This window comes from Marmota marmota, unplaced genomic scaffold (genome assembly GCF_001458135.2).
Source record: "Marmota marmota marmota unplaced genomic scaffold, marMar, whole genome shotgun sequence".
NCBI lineage: Eukaryota > Metazoa > Chordata > Mammalia > Rodentia > Sciuridae > Marmota > Marmota marmota.
Genome location: NW_026000174.1, coordinates 22,822,465 through 22,841,384, shown reverse-complemented (window position 1 = coordinate 22,841,384; position 18,920 = coordinate 22,822,465). Strand labels below are relative to the sequence as shown.

Here is an 18,920-nt window from a genome sequence, read left to right as displayed (position 1 = left end):
CTGGGGACTGAACCCAGGGGCACTTAACCACTGAGCCACATTCCCAGCCTGTCCCCCGCCTTTAAAAAAATTTTTTTTGGTAGTTATAGATTTATACCTTTTTCTTTCTTTATGTGGTGCTGAAGATCGAACCCAGGGCCTCACACATGCTAGGCAAGCGCTCTACCACTGAGCTACAACCCCAGCACCCCCAGCCCTTTTTATATTTTATTTATAGACAGGGTCTCACTAAATTGTTGAGGCTGGCTTTGAACTCTGATCCTCCTATCTCAGTGTCCTAAGCTGTTGGGATTACAGGCATGTGCCACGGCACCTGGCTTCTGGTGAAACTTTTGACAATTCATTATTTAAGAAACAAAAACAACAAAAACACTTAGTTGGTAGAGTGCTTGCCTTGCATGTACAAGGCCCAGGATTTGATTCCCAGCACCACAAAAACAAACAACCTGCCCAAAACAGTAATAAATGTGTCAAAATACATTCTACTGCCATGTATAACCCATTAGAACACATTAAAAAAAAAAAAGTAACAAAAGACTGAACACTTAGTAAAATCTTTAACAAAACCCAAATGCTGGATTTAATGTTTTAATTTTAAATAACCAAACTTTATAATTCTATACATAATCCAATTAATGCTAATAAAATTAGCATTTAAGCTCCAAGGGTTGGTATGTAACAGGGATAGTCTTCAAACCATCAGATACAAATAAAAATGAACAAGTATATAGTAGAACAAAAACTGCAGACACTCTACTAACTCAGGGAAATATCTGAAGGCTTTACATCCTTTATTGACCATGATGGCTTTTGGAATTATGATTGTTTGACATGTAGAACCTTGACATTTTAGATACAGGCTTTATTTTTTATTTTTTTCACAGTAAGTTAATAATCCGAAAGACTTCACTGGTCTTGCAAGTGGATTCTAGGAGTTTGTGATCTGATAAAAGAGTAACATGAAAATTTACTGTATTGCCCTAATTTCATACTTCCTTGTACACAATGAATCACTTTGGGAATCTATTCCAAGGGTTATATACACAAAAGTGTCAAGAATAAAATGTTCTCCACTCTTGCATAAAAATGTGTACAGTGTATCAGGAATGGAAAACTTCTGGTTTTCCAGGGCCCGGGCTTCAGGCATTTCTGCTGCCAGAAGATGGGATTTCTGCTGCCACAAGATGAAAGGCTCCTTCTGCTTTATTGCTTCATTGTTTTGAGGATTAGTCATCCAACCCTGGCGTTTCCCCTTGTTGGATCCTAGATGCTATTCTAATGGCTTCTTCCAGAGATGGCTGTTCTCCAAGCTGAAAGAGGAACATACACATCAAACACTAACAATCCAAAACCCACAGCCAAGATAATGCTGAAAGAAATGTTATATGCCAGAAGTGAAATGTCTCTCTGTAATTTTAGGGCTTGTTAAAAATATTATTCTGACCTAATCATTTAGAGTACAAAACCAAATTTCTGTGGGGGGGAATAATGCAGTTTGTTTATTTGGGATTTTGATAAATTCTTTATACATTTCAAGGGACAAAAGGTAGTCATCTTGGCCAGTCTGGAGATGAAGAACTTCTCAGACTGTTAGCTTCTCTACCCATAAATTAAAGAAAACTAACCTGGCATATTGGCTGGCATTTTCTTGAGTGTGTTCCAACCCTTTATCAAGTAAACACATGGAAGAAAATTGTCCCCAAGGAAAGGATATCTGCACCTAGCATCCAGGATTCTAGATTCTCTACTTGAATCCAGTGACTTTTCCCAGAGAGTAGCTCCTTGCAGGTCTTCTGACATTCCCCACTTTAAAAGGGGGGCAGTGCAGGGATTCTCAGAAGACTAATTTAGGATCTGTGTTTATACTAGGTTCACCTCCAAGAGTAGCTCTTAAGAACTTTACAAAATACTGCCTAGTTAGACTTTTATTTTGATAGTAAAGATGGCTGGTTGGGTACACACAGGGACACATGCCTGAGATATTTTTCTTGCTATAAATTTCTCAAGAATATGCAGAGGTAGTAAAGAACAAAATGTTAGTCTCTTTGAGATCACCTCAGATATAGAAATTTTCTTAAAGTAAGCTAGGTATCCAGATATGTCTGTGTCTTGCTTTTGTGTGGGTCACATATAAAGCCCAGTGTCTTGGGTTGAGAGCTATGAGTATCACTGCTGTCAGCTGAAAATAGCCTGTCCTTGTACTCACCTGAACTGCAATCTGGGTGCCATTGGATGTTGCCACTAAGGTCAGAGGTCTGGTTTCTGTGGTTACTAAATGATGGCTATGCTGCTGGTGCCCTATTTCTGATGAGGCTGTATGGAATGCTGCCAGGTCTTGAGCAACAATTGCAACCTTAAGTAAAACAAAGCACACATGAAGACTTAAGTCTATGACTCAAATAGGCTGAAGTCCATTTAATGCAAGGGATTGTCTTTAAATTCAAAAGGAAATACTCCTTTCTGATCATAGAATTATGAAGCCTATCACTGGAGGAGACCTTATACTATCCATTCTGGATTTTTTTTTTTTGGTACCGGGGATTGAACTTAGGGGTATTTAACCACTGAACAACATCCCAGCCCCATTTTGTATTTTGTTAGAGACAGGATCTCACTGAGTTGCTTAGCACCTTGCTTTTGCTGAGTCTGGCTTTGAACTCAATCCTCCTGTCTCAGCCTCCTGAGCCGCTGGGATTACTGGCGTGCACTGCCAGGCCTAGCTTGGACTCCTCTCTTGTATTTGAGGAAGTTAAGGCTCAGAGAGAAGGGATTTGTTTACGTTTATGAAGTGAACCATTGGCAAAATAGAGTAGAGGACACTGGAGAAGTAGATCTGCTGTACTAGGGATATGTGGTTGTACTTAGGATCTATTACCTGGAAACAGCTGCTTGGAAAATTATATTGGTAGACTACATTACAAATGTTATTTATTTCTGAGTGTGGATCAGTGGTAGATAATATTAACCTGTTTCATTTAAAATTAAATTTCCATTTTTTAAAATATTTGTTTTTAGTTGTAGTTGGACACAATACCTTTATTTCACTTATTTAAATTTTTTATGTGGTGCTGAGGATCAAACCCAGGGTCTCCGCACGTGCGAGGCAAGTGCTCTACTGCTGAGCCAAACTCCAGCCCCTAAATTTCCATTTAACTAGGAAAACTGGAAGAACCAATAGTATTACTGATGAACAACATCACTTCTTATACTCATTTATTTATTTCTGTTGTGTGGATTGAACCAAGGGACACTTTGCCACTAAGCCACATCCCCTGCTCTTTTTATTTTTTAAGACAAGGTCTCTCTAAGTTGTTTAGGGCATCACAAAGTTGCTGAGGCTGGTTATGAATTGTGATCCTCCTGCCTAAACTTCCTGAGTCACTGGGATTTCGGGTGTCTGCCACTGAACCCATTTTAAATTTCCAATATAAATTTCCCATTTTAGATTCCACAGAACCTTTTGATATTCCTCCTGAAGCCTCTGGCCAAATATGTTAACAGTGCTTGTGTAACTCTTACACCACAAATGTATTAGCTTTTCCCTTTTTATTTTGAGACAGGGTTTCTGTAAATGACTGAGGCTGACCTTGAACTTGTGATGATCCTCCTGCCTCAGCTTCCTGAATAGCTGGAATTACAGACTTGCTCACAGAACCTGGCATAAATACAACTTCTTTTTAAATTTTATTTATTTGGTGCTGGAGATTGAACCCAAGGGTGCTTTACCACTGAGCTACATCCCCAGTCCTATTTTAATTTCTGAGACAGGGTCTTGCTAAGTTGCTTAGGACCTAAGTTGCTGAGGCTAGCCTCAAACTTGAGATCCTTATGCACCACTCTGTCTTGTTAATGTAGCTTTTAAAAATGTATATGATATAGAAAATGATAAAAACTACTTTTGTTACATGATATTCTGAAGTTTCTAGGCTGGTGTGTAGCTCATATCAGTAGAACATTTGATTAGCATGTACTAGGTACTGGGTTGATCCCCAGTACTGAAAAATAAATAAATAAATAAGATTTCTTTAGCCAAATTCAGAGAAAGAAACAGATTAAAAATTTAAATTGTTCAACCACAAGACTGGGATCCTAGTTAGAATATACTCTTATGTTTGTATAAATATGTCAAAATATACTCTACAGGCATGTATATCTAAAAAGAACAAATAAAATTTTTGAAAAGTAAAATTGCTGTTTTACTTGGCAATTAATCTATTAAAAATGGTACATTTTTAAGCAAATAGATATTTAGCTTTGATCAATTCCACTAATGTTCAAAAAATAGCAAAAAACAAAAACTAGATTTCAGTTCACCAATAGCATAGAGGCCTATACTGTTTGTTTGTTTTGTGAGGTGTACCTAGGGCCTTCTACATGTTAGGTAAGTGCTCTACCACTAAGCCAGCCCCTGGAGTAGTTTAAACTAGACTAAACCTCCTGAAGATAACAATTATAAACTCTTGACAAAAATATAAAAAAGCAAATTTGAAGACACTGAAGAACAATGAAAAACAGGAAAAATAACTAGACAGGATTCTCAAAAGAAGAGAATCACCTGGGTTACATCTATGCTTTAGATAGATTTTCCTCTGAAGATGCGAACCATCTTTTTGACATGGAGTAACTTAGGGTATAATGGAATCCAAGGCTTCCAGAATAGCTATACGTTGAGAGGGATATGTAAGAAGGAATTAACTAGAGAGAGGACCCTCAAATCTACTTTCCTCAAATCCTTAAGACCTATAAAACCACAAATATGTGCAGTTTGCAGTAAAGTCCCAATAAACAGTAGCTGATTCTAGGCCTAAGGGAAATGATTCTGAGTTTGTAAACTCAAATTGACATGAAGGAAAGCCACTGGAAATGATGAATTAGTTAATAAATACAAAGTATTATGTTCTCACCTATCTGTAACATAATTTAGAAGATTAACTGCTTAATGCCAAAATACCATATAGGGCTGGGTGTGGTGGCACACACCTATAATCCCAGCGGCTCGGGAGGCTGAGACAGGAGGATCTCGGGTTGAAAGCCAGCCTCAGCAACAGCGAGGTGCTGAGCAACTCAGACCCTGTGTCTAAATAAAATACAAAATAGGGCTGGGGATGTGGCTTAGTGGTTTTGTGCCCCTGGGTTCAATCCCCGATACCTCCGCCAAAATAAAAATAAATAAATAAAAATCTGGGGCTGTAGCTCCGTGGTAGAGCACTTCCCTGTATGAGGCACTGGATTTGATTTTCAGCACTGCATATAAATAAATAAATAAAATAAAGGTCCATCAACAACTAAAATAATAATAATAATAATAATAATAATAATAAAGACTAGCACTATTATCTATTTTTAAAAAACTTGAAACCATAATAAAATTCCTCCAAAAGGAAAAACTCCAGGCTCAGATGATGTCACTAATTCTATTGAACTTTTAAGGAAAAAAATAATGCTAACCTTACACAAACAGAAAATTGTACTGAAGAAATCACTTCCCAACTTGTTTTATAAAGCTGGCACAGCTTTGATTTGGAAATAGATGAACTCACAGGGAAAAAAAAATTATAAACATGAACATCAACATACAAATTTTCAAAAAATTTTAACAAAATATTAGCACAGTGTTATAAGCAAATTGTTATTGTTTTCCATAGTAGCTGTGACTTTCTTTTCTATGTACTGGGAATTGTGCTTTTTGTGTATGTATGCTACTGGGAATTGGAACCCAGGGCCTAGTACATGCTAAGCAACTGCTTTACCACTATGCTACATCCTCAGACCTTTTTATTTTATTTTGAGACAGGATCTTACTGAGTTGCTAAGGCTGGCCTCAAACTTGCAGTCCTCCTGCCTCAGTCTCCTAAATCACCGAGACTACAGGTATGTGCCACCACACCACAGACCTGTAAAACCACAAATATGTGCAGTTTGCAGTAAAGTCCCAATAAACAGTAGCTGACTCTAGGCCTAAGGGAGATGATTCTGAGTTTGTAAACTCAAATTGACATGAAGTCTGTGCCATTTTACATTCTTACTAGTGATACTTAAAGAGTTCCAATTTCTTTACATCTTTGCTAACATTTTTTTTTGCGGGGGGGGGGGGTGTTGTATAATAGACATCCTAATGGGGGTGAAGTAAAAGTTCACTTTAATTTTAATTTGTAGTTCCCTAATGATTGATATTGAACATCTTTTTATGAATTTCTTGGCCTTTTTTTTTTAATGTCTACTTAAGTTCTTTGCTCATTTTTAAGTTGGGGTTTTTAGTGTTGTTGTGCAAATCAGAGATGATTTGCAAATCAGAGATATGATTTCCAAGTATTTTGTAGGCTATCTTTTCACTCTCTTGGTAATAGTAATATGCTTTTTTTTTTAAAAAAAATATTTTTTTAGTTGTACATGGACACAATACCTTTACTTATTTTTATCTGGTGCTTAGGATTGAACCCAGTGCCTCACACGTTCAAAGCGTATGCTCTACCACTGAGCCACAACCCCAGCCCTTGGTAATATCCTTTTGATGCACAAAAACTTTTTTCTTTCCAGTGCTAGAGATTGAGCCATGTTAGGCAAGTGCTCTACTGCTGAGCTACACTTTGATGAAACACAATTTATCTATTTTTTCCCCTTTCATTGTCTTATGCTTTTAGTGTCATATAAGAAATCACTGCCTAGTCCAAGGTCATGAAGATTTTCATCTATTTTCCTCTTAGAGTTTTACAGTTTTTGCTCTTAAATTCAGATCTTGATCCACTTTGAATTATTTTTTGTACATGGCATAAGGGCACAATTTCATTCTTTTGCATGTGGATATCCAATCTTCCCAGTACCATTTGTTGAAAAGACTATCCTTACTCCATTGAATGGTCAGTTTAAAAAATGTATATATATATTTTTTTAAACTGTGGATGGACATAATACCTTTATTTTATTTATTTTTATGTGGTGCTGAGGATCAAACCCAGAGCCTTATACTTACTAGGCAAGTGCTCTATTACTGAGCCACAACCCCAGCCCTCAATTTTTTAAAAAATATTTATTTTCTTTTTTTAGTTGTAGGTGGACACAATACCTTTATTTTATTTTTATGTGGTGCTGAGGATTGAACCCAGTGCCTCAGGTGCCAGGAGAGTGCTCTACATTTGAGCCACAACCCCAGCCCTGAATGGTCAATTTTTAAGCAGAGACAGGGGGTATAACTCAGTGATAGAGTGTGCTTAGCATACATAAAGAAATGGGTTTGTTCCTATGCACTAACCCCAAAAAATTAAGAATGGGAAATGCAGTAGTGGGAGGGGAAGAAGGAGAGGAAAAGGAGGGGACTGAGTCAGGAAGGACTTCCCAATGAATATACAAAAACAGCTGTAGCCAATTTAAGGATTAAAGTAATTCACAGGTTATGTCCAAACATCCCAGAAGCCAATATTTGCCCAAAGACCAACCGCTGCAGCTGCTGCAGCAGCCAAAGGAGTAGTCCTTAGGTGAAACCCCCACCCCTTGTGTTATTTTCTTTTGCTGGAAACTGCCTGGTTTCATTCCAGTTTTCAAAGTCTCATCTCCTGATTAGTTTCCATACTCACAAGTCTATAGACAATCTACATAAGAATGCTCGCCTTAGGGTCTGGACTTGTAGTTGGTACAAGGTATATTTACCCAAGCTGGGTTATAAACCCATCCTGGAATCTTTGAACCAAGGAAATGACTGCAAACTGATTATTAGGTGGGACCTCCTGTTCACAATATAGCCTGAAGGCAAGTACCTGTGCTTTGTTTTGGTCTCTATAGTAAAAAAAGGAATGAAAAAAAATGGACAGATGTTAGGTAGTCTGTTGAATTCTGACACTTAGATACATCTCTAAAACCACTACCTAAAACAAAATCTGGAGTAATTTTTTCATATTCTACTTAATCAATTTCCCTCCAAAATGGATTAATTCTGTCTGTCCATAGTTCATATAATCATACAATATGTATCCTAGTGGAATTGCTGTGTTATAGAGTAGAGATGTTTGACTTTATTGATTTTTTAGTACTAGGGATTCAACCCAGGAGAACTTACCCACTGAGTTTCATCCCCAATCCTTTTGCTCTTTTATTTTGAGACAGGGTCTCACTAAATTGCTGAGGCTGGCCTCTAACTTGCAATTCTCCTGCCTCAGCCTCCCAAATTACACATGTGCGCAATGGCTCCTGGCAATAGAATCATACGATATGTGTTCTAATTGGAGTTGCTGAATCATAAAGTACAGAGTTCTTTGATTTTATAAGAAAACTACCAAATGACTCAGATGGATGTTTTATTTTATACTCCCACTAGCTGCTTTACATCCTTGTCAACATTTGGTTTTAGATTTTAGCCACTGTCTTGGGTCTAAGATGGTATCTCATAGTGATTTTTAATTTGCTGTTTCTTCCCTCCATCCCTTCCTTTCCTTCTGTGCTGGCGATCAAACTCAAGGTTTCTGCTAGATAAGTGCTCTATCCTTACCCCCTTATTTTGTATTTCTTTGATGAACAAAAATGTGGAGCATTTTTTTTTTTGCATTATAGGTCATACATAGACTAAATCTTCTTTGGGGAGAAGTCTGTTCAAATAAAGAATATAAATAGAATGATCTGTACATTTAAAAATTTAGCAGGTGTGCCTGTAGGTGCCATAATGTCAGCGACTTGGGAGGCTAAGGCAGGAGGATCACAAGTTCAAAACCCAGCAAGGCCCTAAGCAACTCAGCAAGACCCTATCTCATTAAAAAATAAAAAAGGGCTGGGGATGTGGCTTACCGGTTAAGAGTCCCTGGTACAAAAAAAAAAAAAAGAGTTTAAAAAGTTTTCATTTTTGTTCATTTTTAAGGGGCTGTTCATCTTTTTATTGTTGATTTGTAGCTGTTATTTATTATTTATATACATATATAAATTTTAAAAAAATCTTTTCCCTGTCTGAGGGATATCTAATCCTTACCTTACATTGCCTTAGTGAGCAGAATTAACTTTAAGTCCAATGTATCTGTTTTTTTTTTTTTCTTTTTCCTTTTGTTAGTGCCTCTTATATTCTGTCCAAGAAATCTTTACCCCGAGGTTCAAAAATATTTGCCTCTCTTCTAGAAGTTTTATGATTCTGAGTTTTGCATTTCAAGGTATATAAGACCTCCAACTTTGTTCTATTTAGGAGGCTAAAGTGAGAGGATTTCTTGAGCCCAGGAGTTAAGAGAATTGCCTGGGCAACAGCAAGATTCTGTCTCCCTGTCTCAAAAAAAAGAGAAGAAAAAAGAAAAAAAAAAAGAATGTTTTGGCTTTATAGGTTCTTTTGCATTTTCATGTGAATTTTTAAAATCAGCTCAACTCATCTAAGCCAGGTGTGGTATCCCACACCTGTAATCCCAGTGACTTGGGGCTAAAGCAGGAAGATTGCAAGTTTGAGGCCAACCTGGCCAATTTAGTGAGATCCTGTCTCAAAGAAAATAAAAAGGGCTGAGGGTATAGCTCAGTGGTAGAGTGCTAATCAAGCATGCAGGAGGCCCTGGTTCAATCCCCAGACTGCAGGGGATATACTGTTCAGGCAGTTCTGGGAACCATGACCCAGCTTTTGAATATGAATCTTGGAGGTCAGTAGGTCCGAGACATTTCTTCCACAGAGGACTAGAGTGTGGACTAGCTGGGTGTGTATGGCTTTGTCTGTGTTTCTCTTTTGGGTTTGGGCATATATCTTGTCTCACTGAATGAAAACTCTGTGGGCACAGACTGTCCTTTTTACCATTTTGCTCCTTGTATGTTGCATGCAGCTGATGCTCAATAAACACTCATTGAAAGACTATGTCCAAAGATTCTCTCTAGGCTCCCTAAAAGCTTTCTCTGGATGAGTCCACTTCAATCTTTTTTTTTTAACCAGGGATTGAACCCAGGGGTACTTAACCACTGAGCCACATCCCCACACCTTTTTATATTTTATCCTGAGACAGGGTCTCTGTGAATTGCTTAGGGCCTTGCTAAATTGCTGAGGCTGGCTTTAACTCACAATCCTCCTGCCTTAGCCTCCCAAGTCTCTGGGATTACAGTATGTGCCACTGTGCCTGGCATTCATTTCAATCTTTTTTTAAATTTTGTTTTGGTGGTGCTAGAGATTGAACCCAGGGCCTTGTGTATGCAAGACAAGCACTCTACCAACTGAGCTATATCCCCAATCTTCCATTTCAATCTTAATAGTAAGAAATAGAGAAACAAGATGGTGGAATACAAGTACCCTCCATGTGACTCTGCGAGTGAGAGGAGTCAAGATAACAAAGGAGAAACCATATACTGAGGAGAGAAAGAAAAGAAGAACTTTGAGAACCAATACACAGTGACAGGAAACCTAAACAACAAGGTTTAGGAGAACTGGAAAGATTTCAACCCTGGTTCCCTGGCTAGGGATAGGGAGCCCAACACTGCAAACACAAGGTAAGTTAGAGAATGCAAACAACCTGGATAATAACAGCAGACCAGCAGTCCTAACTGTAGGAGAGATCCATGGTTCTTACAAACTTTAAACCCATTTTGGACATTTGGTCTGAAAGTGATTCTTCCAGCACAACAAGCTAGCTTACATTACATTATCACATCAGTCAGCAAACTCTGAGTGCTATAACCAGGAGCCATCTGGAGAAAGGTCCTGTAGGGACTAAACTGCTCTAGGGATCAGCAAACTTGGAACAATTCTGAGTTCCTTAGGATACCCTATGCTTTGACTGGGTGGGAGACAGCCATGCAAGACAGTCATGGTTTGGGAGAATGACACAAACCTGAGAGGTTTAAACAGCTGGAAACACAGCCTATGGTGGGGAAGGGAATAGAGGGCACAGCAGTTTGTAATTCTACCCTCTGTGATAAGGAGCAAGACCAGTTACATGTGGTTTCACAAGGCGGCCAGGTCCAAGAACTCAGAGACCAATGCTACAGAGAACTATAAGACGAAAGCTAGCAAATTGCTCGATTCCTGTGCCTCTTCTGAGTATAAAACTTGGGAGTCTGATTGCTCCCCCAACTCCTGGAGGCATTTCCAGGGATGTGCCATGGTTTGATTATTTGCCATCTCCCCAGATGCACAGACTAGAAACCTCTGGACTGACATGGTCCACATACCACTGAATCTTAGTCAGCAAGAAGGTAACCCCAATGGTAACCATACCCATGGGTAAAACATAAAGTTTCCAGAGAGAATACAGCACTGGTGCAGTCAACATTTCCTCAACCTGCCCAGTGAGAAACTTAGGTCACAGCCTGCATACTGCCCGATCTTGTTTTGATATGAGCTGAGAGGAACACGACAGGCTTGAGCTGTGGCACCCTGGCCCTCATACCTAGCAGTCCAACATCAGAAGACCTGGAAAGAAGCATCAACAATCCAACCACCTCAGCTGGGAGGAATTTTTGACTCTTTTCCTCTGTCCCCATCTATCCTTTTATATTATTGTTTAAATTTTTCTATTTTTTCTTATTTTAATGCTTTAATTGAGTTTTTTCCTCAAAACCTTCTTCTTTCTTCTCTTCTTCTCTGTTTCCTCCTCTTTATTATTCTCTTTTTCTTCTTCTTCTTTTTTTTTTATTGGGGGGGGGAGGGTGTAGTGGAGATCAAATCCAGGACCTCACACATGCTAGGCAAGTGTTCTACTACTGAGCTATGTCCTCAATCCTTAAGTCATTCCATTTTAATTAATTAATTAAATTATTTTTGGTACCAAGGGTTGAACCCAGGGATGCTTAACCACTAGCCACATCCCCAGTTCTTTTTATTTTATTTAGAGACAAGGTCTCACTGAGTTGCTTAGGGGCTTGCGAAGTTGCTGAGGCTAGCTTTGAACACACAATCCTTCCTCAGCCTCCCAAGCCACTGGGATTATAGGCATGTGCCAGAGCACCCAGCTTTATTTTGTGTTGATATTGGTTTTTGGTAAGTTACTCAGGCTGGCCTCAAACGTGTGAGTCTCCTGCCTCAGCCTATTAAGTAGCTGGGAATACAGGTGTGTACCACCATGCCTGGTCCTTTTTTATTGTTATCTTGACTTGTTTTTTACTGTATTTCTATATTTAGATTATTTTTATGTTGTTGTTACTGTTTTTGTTTTCTTCTTTCTGAATAGTCCTAGGTATTGAGTCTGGAACCTTGAACACACTTGTTAGTGGGCTACATCCTAGCCCAGCTGGGAGAAATTGTACCTTATTCAAGCCATGACCATGTCCCAATCAAACCTTGGCAGATACTTCAACTTAAAGACGACCTGGTACCAAGTAGGAATGGCTAAGAAGGTCCAGAAGCCCATTCACCTTCAGCAAAGAGAAGTAAAACAACTGTTGTGGATATCACATCCACGAGGGACCTCAACTTAGGTTGTTCCCATACCCTGTTGACAAGACTCTAAGAATAACCATGGAGGGTACACCCCATATACTCATCTTTCTACAACACACCTGCCTGAACTACTAGAAGGACCCTACTCTTGAGAGGCCTACAAAGAAAATGAATCCCTCACGCTCCAATATAGTACACACTGTGTCAAAACCAACTAATCACAGCCAAAGAAGCCATAAGGAAACTACATTATAAAGTCCATTTGCAATCAAACTCAACACTACTCAACAAACTGAAATGCCAGGACTCACTGTCAAGAGAAGGCTGCTCACTAAGAAGAGGCTCACATAAAATTAGAATAGATTTCTATCCCAACAGATGCTTAAATCTGTACACAAAAACACACAATATGAGAAAAACAGAACAACTCTAAAAATTCATTACTCTCTAATAACTGTCCGAAGGTAATGAAGGGGTGAGATGCTGGACAAAAAATTCAAAAGAATGATTTTAAAATGATTCATGAGCTGGGTGCAGTGGAGCACACCTCTAATCCCAGCAGCTTGGGAGGCTGAGGCAAGAGGATCACAAGTTCAAAGCCAGCCTCAGCAACAGCGAGGTGCTAAGAAACTCAGTGAGACCCTGTCTCTAAATAAAATATAAAATAGGGTTGGGGATGTGTCTCAGTGGTTGAGTGCCCCTGAGTTCAATGTCCTGTACACCCACCCCTCCTGCTAAAAAAAAAAAAAAAGATTAATGAATTGAAAGATGATACAAATAGGGGCTGGGGTTGTAGCTCAGTGGTAGAGTGCTCACCTAGCATGCATGAGGCACTGGGTTCGATCCTCAGCACCACATTAAAAAAACGTAAAATATATTGTGTCCACCTAAAATTTAAAAATATATTTTTTTTAAAAAAGAAAAAAGATGATACAAATAAACAGCTGAACGAATGAATTAAGGAAAACAGTATAGGGCACAAAAGAACAATTCAATAAAGAAAAAGAATTTCTGAAAAAGAACTAAAGAGAAATCTTGGAGGGGCTGGGGATGTGGCTCAAGCGGTAGCATGCTCGCCTGGCATGCGTGCGGCCCGGGTTCGATCCTCAGCACCACATACAAAGATGTTGTGTCCGCCAATAACTAAAAAATAAATATTAAAATTCTTTAAAAAAAAAAAAAAAAAAAAAGAGAAATCTTGGAAACAGATCTCAATAAGTCAAATAAAAAGCTTAGTTGAAAATCTCATGAATAGGTCACAGCCTGCATACTTCAACATAATAAAGAAGAAAGAATATCAGAACTTAAAGAAAATAAGCATATTCAGACAGTAATGAACAAAATAAGAATGAACACAACATGCAAGATTTATTGGACATCATTAAAAATCAAGCACAAATATAAATAGAATAGGCAAGGGAGAAGTATAGGTTAAAGGCCTCAAAAAAAATTCCTAAATCTTTTGAAAGATATAGACATGGAAGGATAGAAGGCATTTAGAACCCCAAACAGACATGACCAGAAAAGAACTGCTTTATGACATATTGTAGTTGAAGTGCCAAAAGCATAGAACAAAGAAATAATAATAAAAGCTGTGAGAGAAGCACCAAGTCATATATAAAGGCAGACTTATCAGAATAACAGCAGATTTCTCATCAGAACTGTAACAGGTAATAGGGCACAGAATCATGTATTTTAATCCCTGATAGTAAATAAATGTGAATGTAGATTACTACATCCAGCAAAGTTTCCTTCAGAATTAAAGAAGAAATAAAGACTTTCCAAGGTAAGTATACACTACAGGAATTCATGACTACTAAACCAGCATTACAAAAGACACTTAAAGAGGAAGAAAGATAAACAATCACAAACTAATGGGATGGGGTTAGGGATGTGGCTCAAGCAGTAGCGCGCTCCCCTGGCATGGGTGCGGCCCAGGTTCGATCCTCAGCACCACATACAAACAAAGATGTTGTGTCTGCCGAAAACTAAAATGTAAATAAAATATAAAAAAGAAAAAAGAAAAAACAAACTAATGGGAAAGGATAAATGTCATTAGAAGAGTAGAGCAGTAAATGAGAATTAGCAAAGAATCAAACATTAGAATAACAACAGGAATTATACACTCTTCAATAATAACCCTTAATATAAATGGTCTTATTTTTCCAATTAAAAGATGCAGACTAGCTGATCAAATTATTAAAAAAAAATAAAAATAAAAAGGCCCACTGTATGCTGTAATGCCTCTCTGTAATCCCACCTACTTGGGAAGTTAAGGCAGAGTGATCACTAGATCTCAATTCCAACCCAGGAATCTTACGGAGGCTCTCTCAAAATAAAACATAAAAAGGGCAGGTGATATAGCTCAGTGGTAGACCTCTGTATTTAGTCCCTAGTACTGACAACAAAACAAAATACATGAGCATCTTAACAGATGCAGAAAAAAATCTTTGATGAAATCCAACATCCCTTCATGTTAGCCCTGAGTAAATCAAATAAAGGATCATACTTCAACATAATAAAGGCTGTGTGTGACAATCCCCCAGCCAACACCATACTTGAATGGGGAAAAACTGAAGCATTTCCTTTATAATAAAAAATAGCACAAGGGCACATGCTTGTAATTTCAGCAACCCAGGAAGCTAAGGCAGGAGAATTCCAAGTTCCAGGCCAGTCTCAGCAATTTAGGTCCTAAGCAACTTTGCGAGACCCTGTCTCAAAATGAATAATATAAATAAAAAAGGGATGGGGATGTAGCTCAGTGGTAAAGAACCCTGGGCTCAACTCTTAGTACCAAAAAAAAAAAAAAGTGTGTCCACTTTCACCACTCTTATTCAATATATATAGTATTTGATATTTCAGCCAAAGCAATCAGACGAGAAAGGAAGAAAGAAAAAAAGCGGATACAAACAGAAAAGGAGGAAGTCAAATCATCCCTGTTTGCAGATGATTGGATTCTATACTTAGAAAATCCTAAGGACTCCACCAATGACTCTTAGAACTGATACAAAAATTCAGCAAAGAATCAGTATACAAAACCAATGTACAAAACTCAGGCCAGATACAGTGGTACATCCCTGTTATCTCAGCAACCCAGGAGATCAAGACAGGAGGATCACAAGTTTGAGGCTGGCCTCAATAACTTAATGAGGCTCTTGGCAATTTAGTGAGACCCTGTCTCAAATAAAATTAAAAAGGGCTGGGGACATGGCTTAGTGATAAAGTTTCCCTGAGTTAAATCCCAGTACCAAAAACAAAAAGCAAAAATTAGTAATTTTTCTATACACCAATAACGAATTACCAGAGGGGGGAAAAATCAGGTAAACAATCCCATTCACAATATCACCTCCACACCAAAATATAAAAATACCTAGGAATAAGCCTAACCAAAGAAGTGAAAAACTTCTACAATGGAAGTTATAAAATGAAAAAGAAGTTGAAGAAAGACACCACAAGATGGAAAGACTTCCCATGATCACAGATTGGGAGAATTAATATTGTTAAAATGGCCATACTGGGCTGGGGTTGTGGCTTAGCAATAGAGCACCCGCCTACCATGTGTGAGGCCCTGGATTCAATCCTCAGCACCACATAAAAATAAATAAATAAAATAAAGGTATTGGGTCCAACTACAACTAAAAAATATTAAAAAAAAAAAAAAAAAAAAAAGGCCAACTGTAGAGTTGGTAAGTATGCCCAGGCCAAACAATGAGGTTGAATACATGGGTAGTCGCTCCAAAAGAGTGCTGAGTTTCTACTGCACATGCTTAAAATATCTTAAGGGTCTAGATGTACATTCTCTACTCATTGAACTTATCCAGGTGAATGAAGCAACAAGATGGGCTGCTACACTTACAAAGTGCATGGTCAGATTAACTCATACACGAGCTCCCCTGCCACATCAAGATGATCTTTACTGAAAAGGAATAAATTGTTCCTAAGCCAGAAAAGGCTGCACAAAAGAAAAAGATCCCAGAAGAAACAAAAACTCATGGCACTGGAATAAATTCAGCATAAAACAAATGCAAATAAAACTTAAAAAAAAAAGTCACACTATTGAAAAGTAACTACAGATTCAGTCAATCCCCATCAAAACATCAATGACAGGGCTGGAGTTATGGCTCAGTGGGAGAGTGCTTGATACATGAGGGACTGGAGTTCAATCCCCAGTACCACATTAAAAAAAACAAAATGTTAAACAAAATAAAAGGTATATCCATCTACAACTAAAAATATTTTTTTTAAATTACATTCTTCATAGGAAAATTAAAAAAAAAAAATCCATCCTAAAATTATAAGGAAGGACAAACCCTGAAGAGCCAAAGAAATCCTGAGCACAAAACAAGATAATGCTGGAGGTATCATAATATCTTATTTCAAAATATACTTCAGAGTCACAATAACCAAAACAGCATGGTCTTGGCATAAAAACAGATATGTACCACCAGGTGCAGTGACACACACCTATAATACCAGTGACTCTGGAGGCTGAGGCCCTAAGCAAGTTAGTAAGATCCTGTTTCAAAATAAAAACTAAAAAATGTCAGGGATGTGGTTTTGTGGTAAAGCACCCCTGGGTTCAAGCTCTACTATAAAACAAAACAAACAGAAAACAGACATGTAAACCAAAATACAAAAAAGGAGCCAGAAATAAACCCACACATCCACAACCATCTGCTTCTCAAAAAAATTACCAAAAGCATGTTAGAAAAAAGATAGCCTCTTCAACAAATGGTGCTGGGAAAACTCTGGAAACCCACATGTAGAAGACTGAAACTAGATCTCTATCTCTCACCCTAAAATGAACTTAAGGCTGGGCACAGTGGCACACAATCTGTAATCCCAGCAGCTCCGGAGGCTGAGGCACGAGAATGGAGAGTTCAAAGCAGACCTCAGCAACTTAGTGAGACCCAAAGCAACTCAGCTACTCAGCAAGACTCTGTCTCTAAAATAAAAGAAAAAAAAAAAAGGAAAGAAAAAGAAAAAGAAAAGGGATCAAAGGCCTTAATGTAACACCTGAATCTGATATTGGAAAAAAACATATGGGAAACATTTCAAGATACTGGCATAGGAAGTACTGAATAAGACTCTAACAGGCCAGGAAATAAAAGCAATAATTGACAAACCAAATTACATTGAGTTAAAAAGCTTCAGCAAACGAGAGGAAACAGTCAATAGAGTAAAGAGACAACCTACAGAATAGGAGAACATCTTTGCTAGTATTCATGTAATTGAGGATTAATATCCAGAATATATTTAAAAAACCTCAAAAATTTAATAATGAAAGAATAATCCAATCAATAAATGGACAAATGACCCGAATAGACAGTTCTCAAAAGAAGATACACAAATGGCTAATAAATGTGAAAAAATGCTCAATATCTTTAGCCATCAGAGAAATGTAAATGGAAGTATGCCGAAGCCAGCATGATGATGCATGCCTGTAATCACAGCAACTCAGGAGGCTGAGGCAGGAGGATCCTGAGTTTGAAGCTAGCATGGGAAACTGAGCAAGACCCTATCTGAAAATAAAAAATAAAAAGGGCTGAGGATATGACTCAATGGTAGAGCTCCCTGGGTTCAATCCCCAGTACCCACAAACAAAACAAAACAAACTAATGCTGGTGAGGATGTGAAGAAAAAGGAACCTTTATACATTTCTGTTGGTGGGAATGTAAATTAGTACAGCCACTATTGAAAACACTATGGAAGTTCCTCAGAAAACTATTCAGCTATACCACTCTTGGGGATATACCTGAAGGAAATGAAGTCAGCATACAAAAGAGATCCCCCTGCAGGACTGGGGTTGTGGCTCAGTGGTAGAGCACTTGCCTAGCATGTGTGAGGCACTGGGTTCGAGTCTCAGAACCACATATAAATAAATGAATATTTATTGGGGCTGGGGATGTGGCTCAAGTGCTAGTGCGTTTGCCTGGCATGTGCGGGGCGCTGGGTTCGATCCTCAGCACCACATAAAAAAAAAATAAATAAAGATGTTGTGTCCACCGAAAACTAAAAAATAAATATTAAAAAATTCTCTCTCTTGGGCTGGGGATGTGGCTCAAGTGGTAACGTGCTCACCTGGCATGCACGGGGCACTGGGTTTGATCCTCAGCACCACATAAAATAAAAAATAAAGATGTTGTGTCCACCAAAAACTGAAAAATAAATATTAAAAAAATTCTCTCTTAAAAAAAATTTTTTTCTCTCTAAAAACATAAATAAACAAAAAATAAAAAAATAAAGGCCCATCAACATCTTTAAAAATTCTGAAAAAAAAAAGAGAGATCCCTGCATATCCATTTATTATAGCCAAGACATGGAATCAACCTATGTGCCAATCAATAGATGAATGGATAAAATAATATGTATATATACACAATGGAGTATTTAAAATAAAGTCTCATAGAAAAGAATGAAATCCTGTTATTTGTAGCAAAATGGATAGAAATGGAGACCATCATGTTAAGTGAAATAAGCAAGACAGAAAAGGACAAGTATTATTACATGTCTTCTCTCATATATGAAGACTAAAAAGAAAAAATAAATAATCTGTAAATAGAAGAGGGATTATTAAGGAAGAGAAGGGGGAAGAGGGAGAGAGAAG

General features: G+C 38.0%; 1 protein-coding gene and 1 long non-coding RNA gene across 2 annotated transcripts in view; one reads left to right on the top strand and one right to left on the bottom strand.

Moving 5' to 3' along the window:
* Positions 1-549: 549 nt before the first annotated feature.
* Znf143 (zinc finger protein 143) overlaps positions 550-18,920 on the bottom strand; it is a 61,960-nt gene continuing 43,589 nt past the window's right edge. The window contains exons 14-15 of the mRNA XM_048787916.1: positions 2,207-2,353; positions 550-1,310 (exon numbers count right to left, since the gene is read on the bottom strand). Of these exons, the coding sequence (XP_048643873.1) occupies positions 1,227-1,310; positions 2,207-2,353 (231 nt within the window). The 3' untranslated portion in view covers positions 550-1,226. The remainder of the gene's footprint in view (positions 1,311-2,206; positions 2,354-18,920) is intronic.
* On the top strand, positions 10,111-12,726 carry LOC125612052. The gene is made up of 2 exons (XR_007342306.1): positions 10,111-10,425; positions 12,105-12,726. It is a non-coding gene; the product is annotated as an uncharacterized LOC125612052 (long non-coding RNA).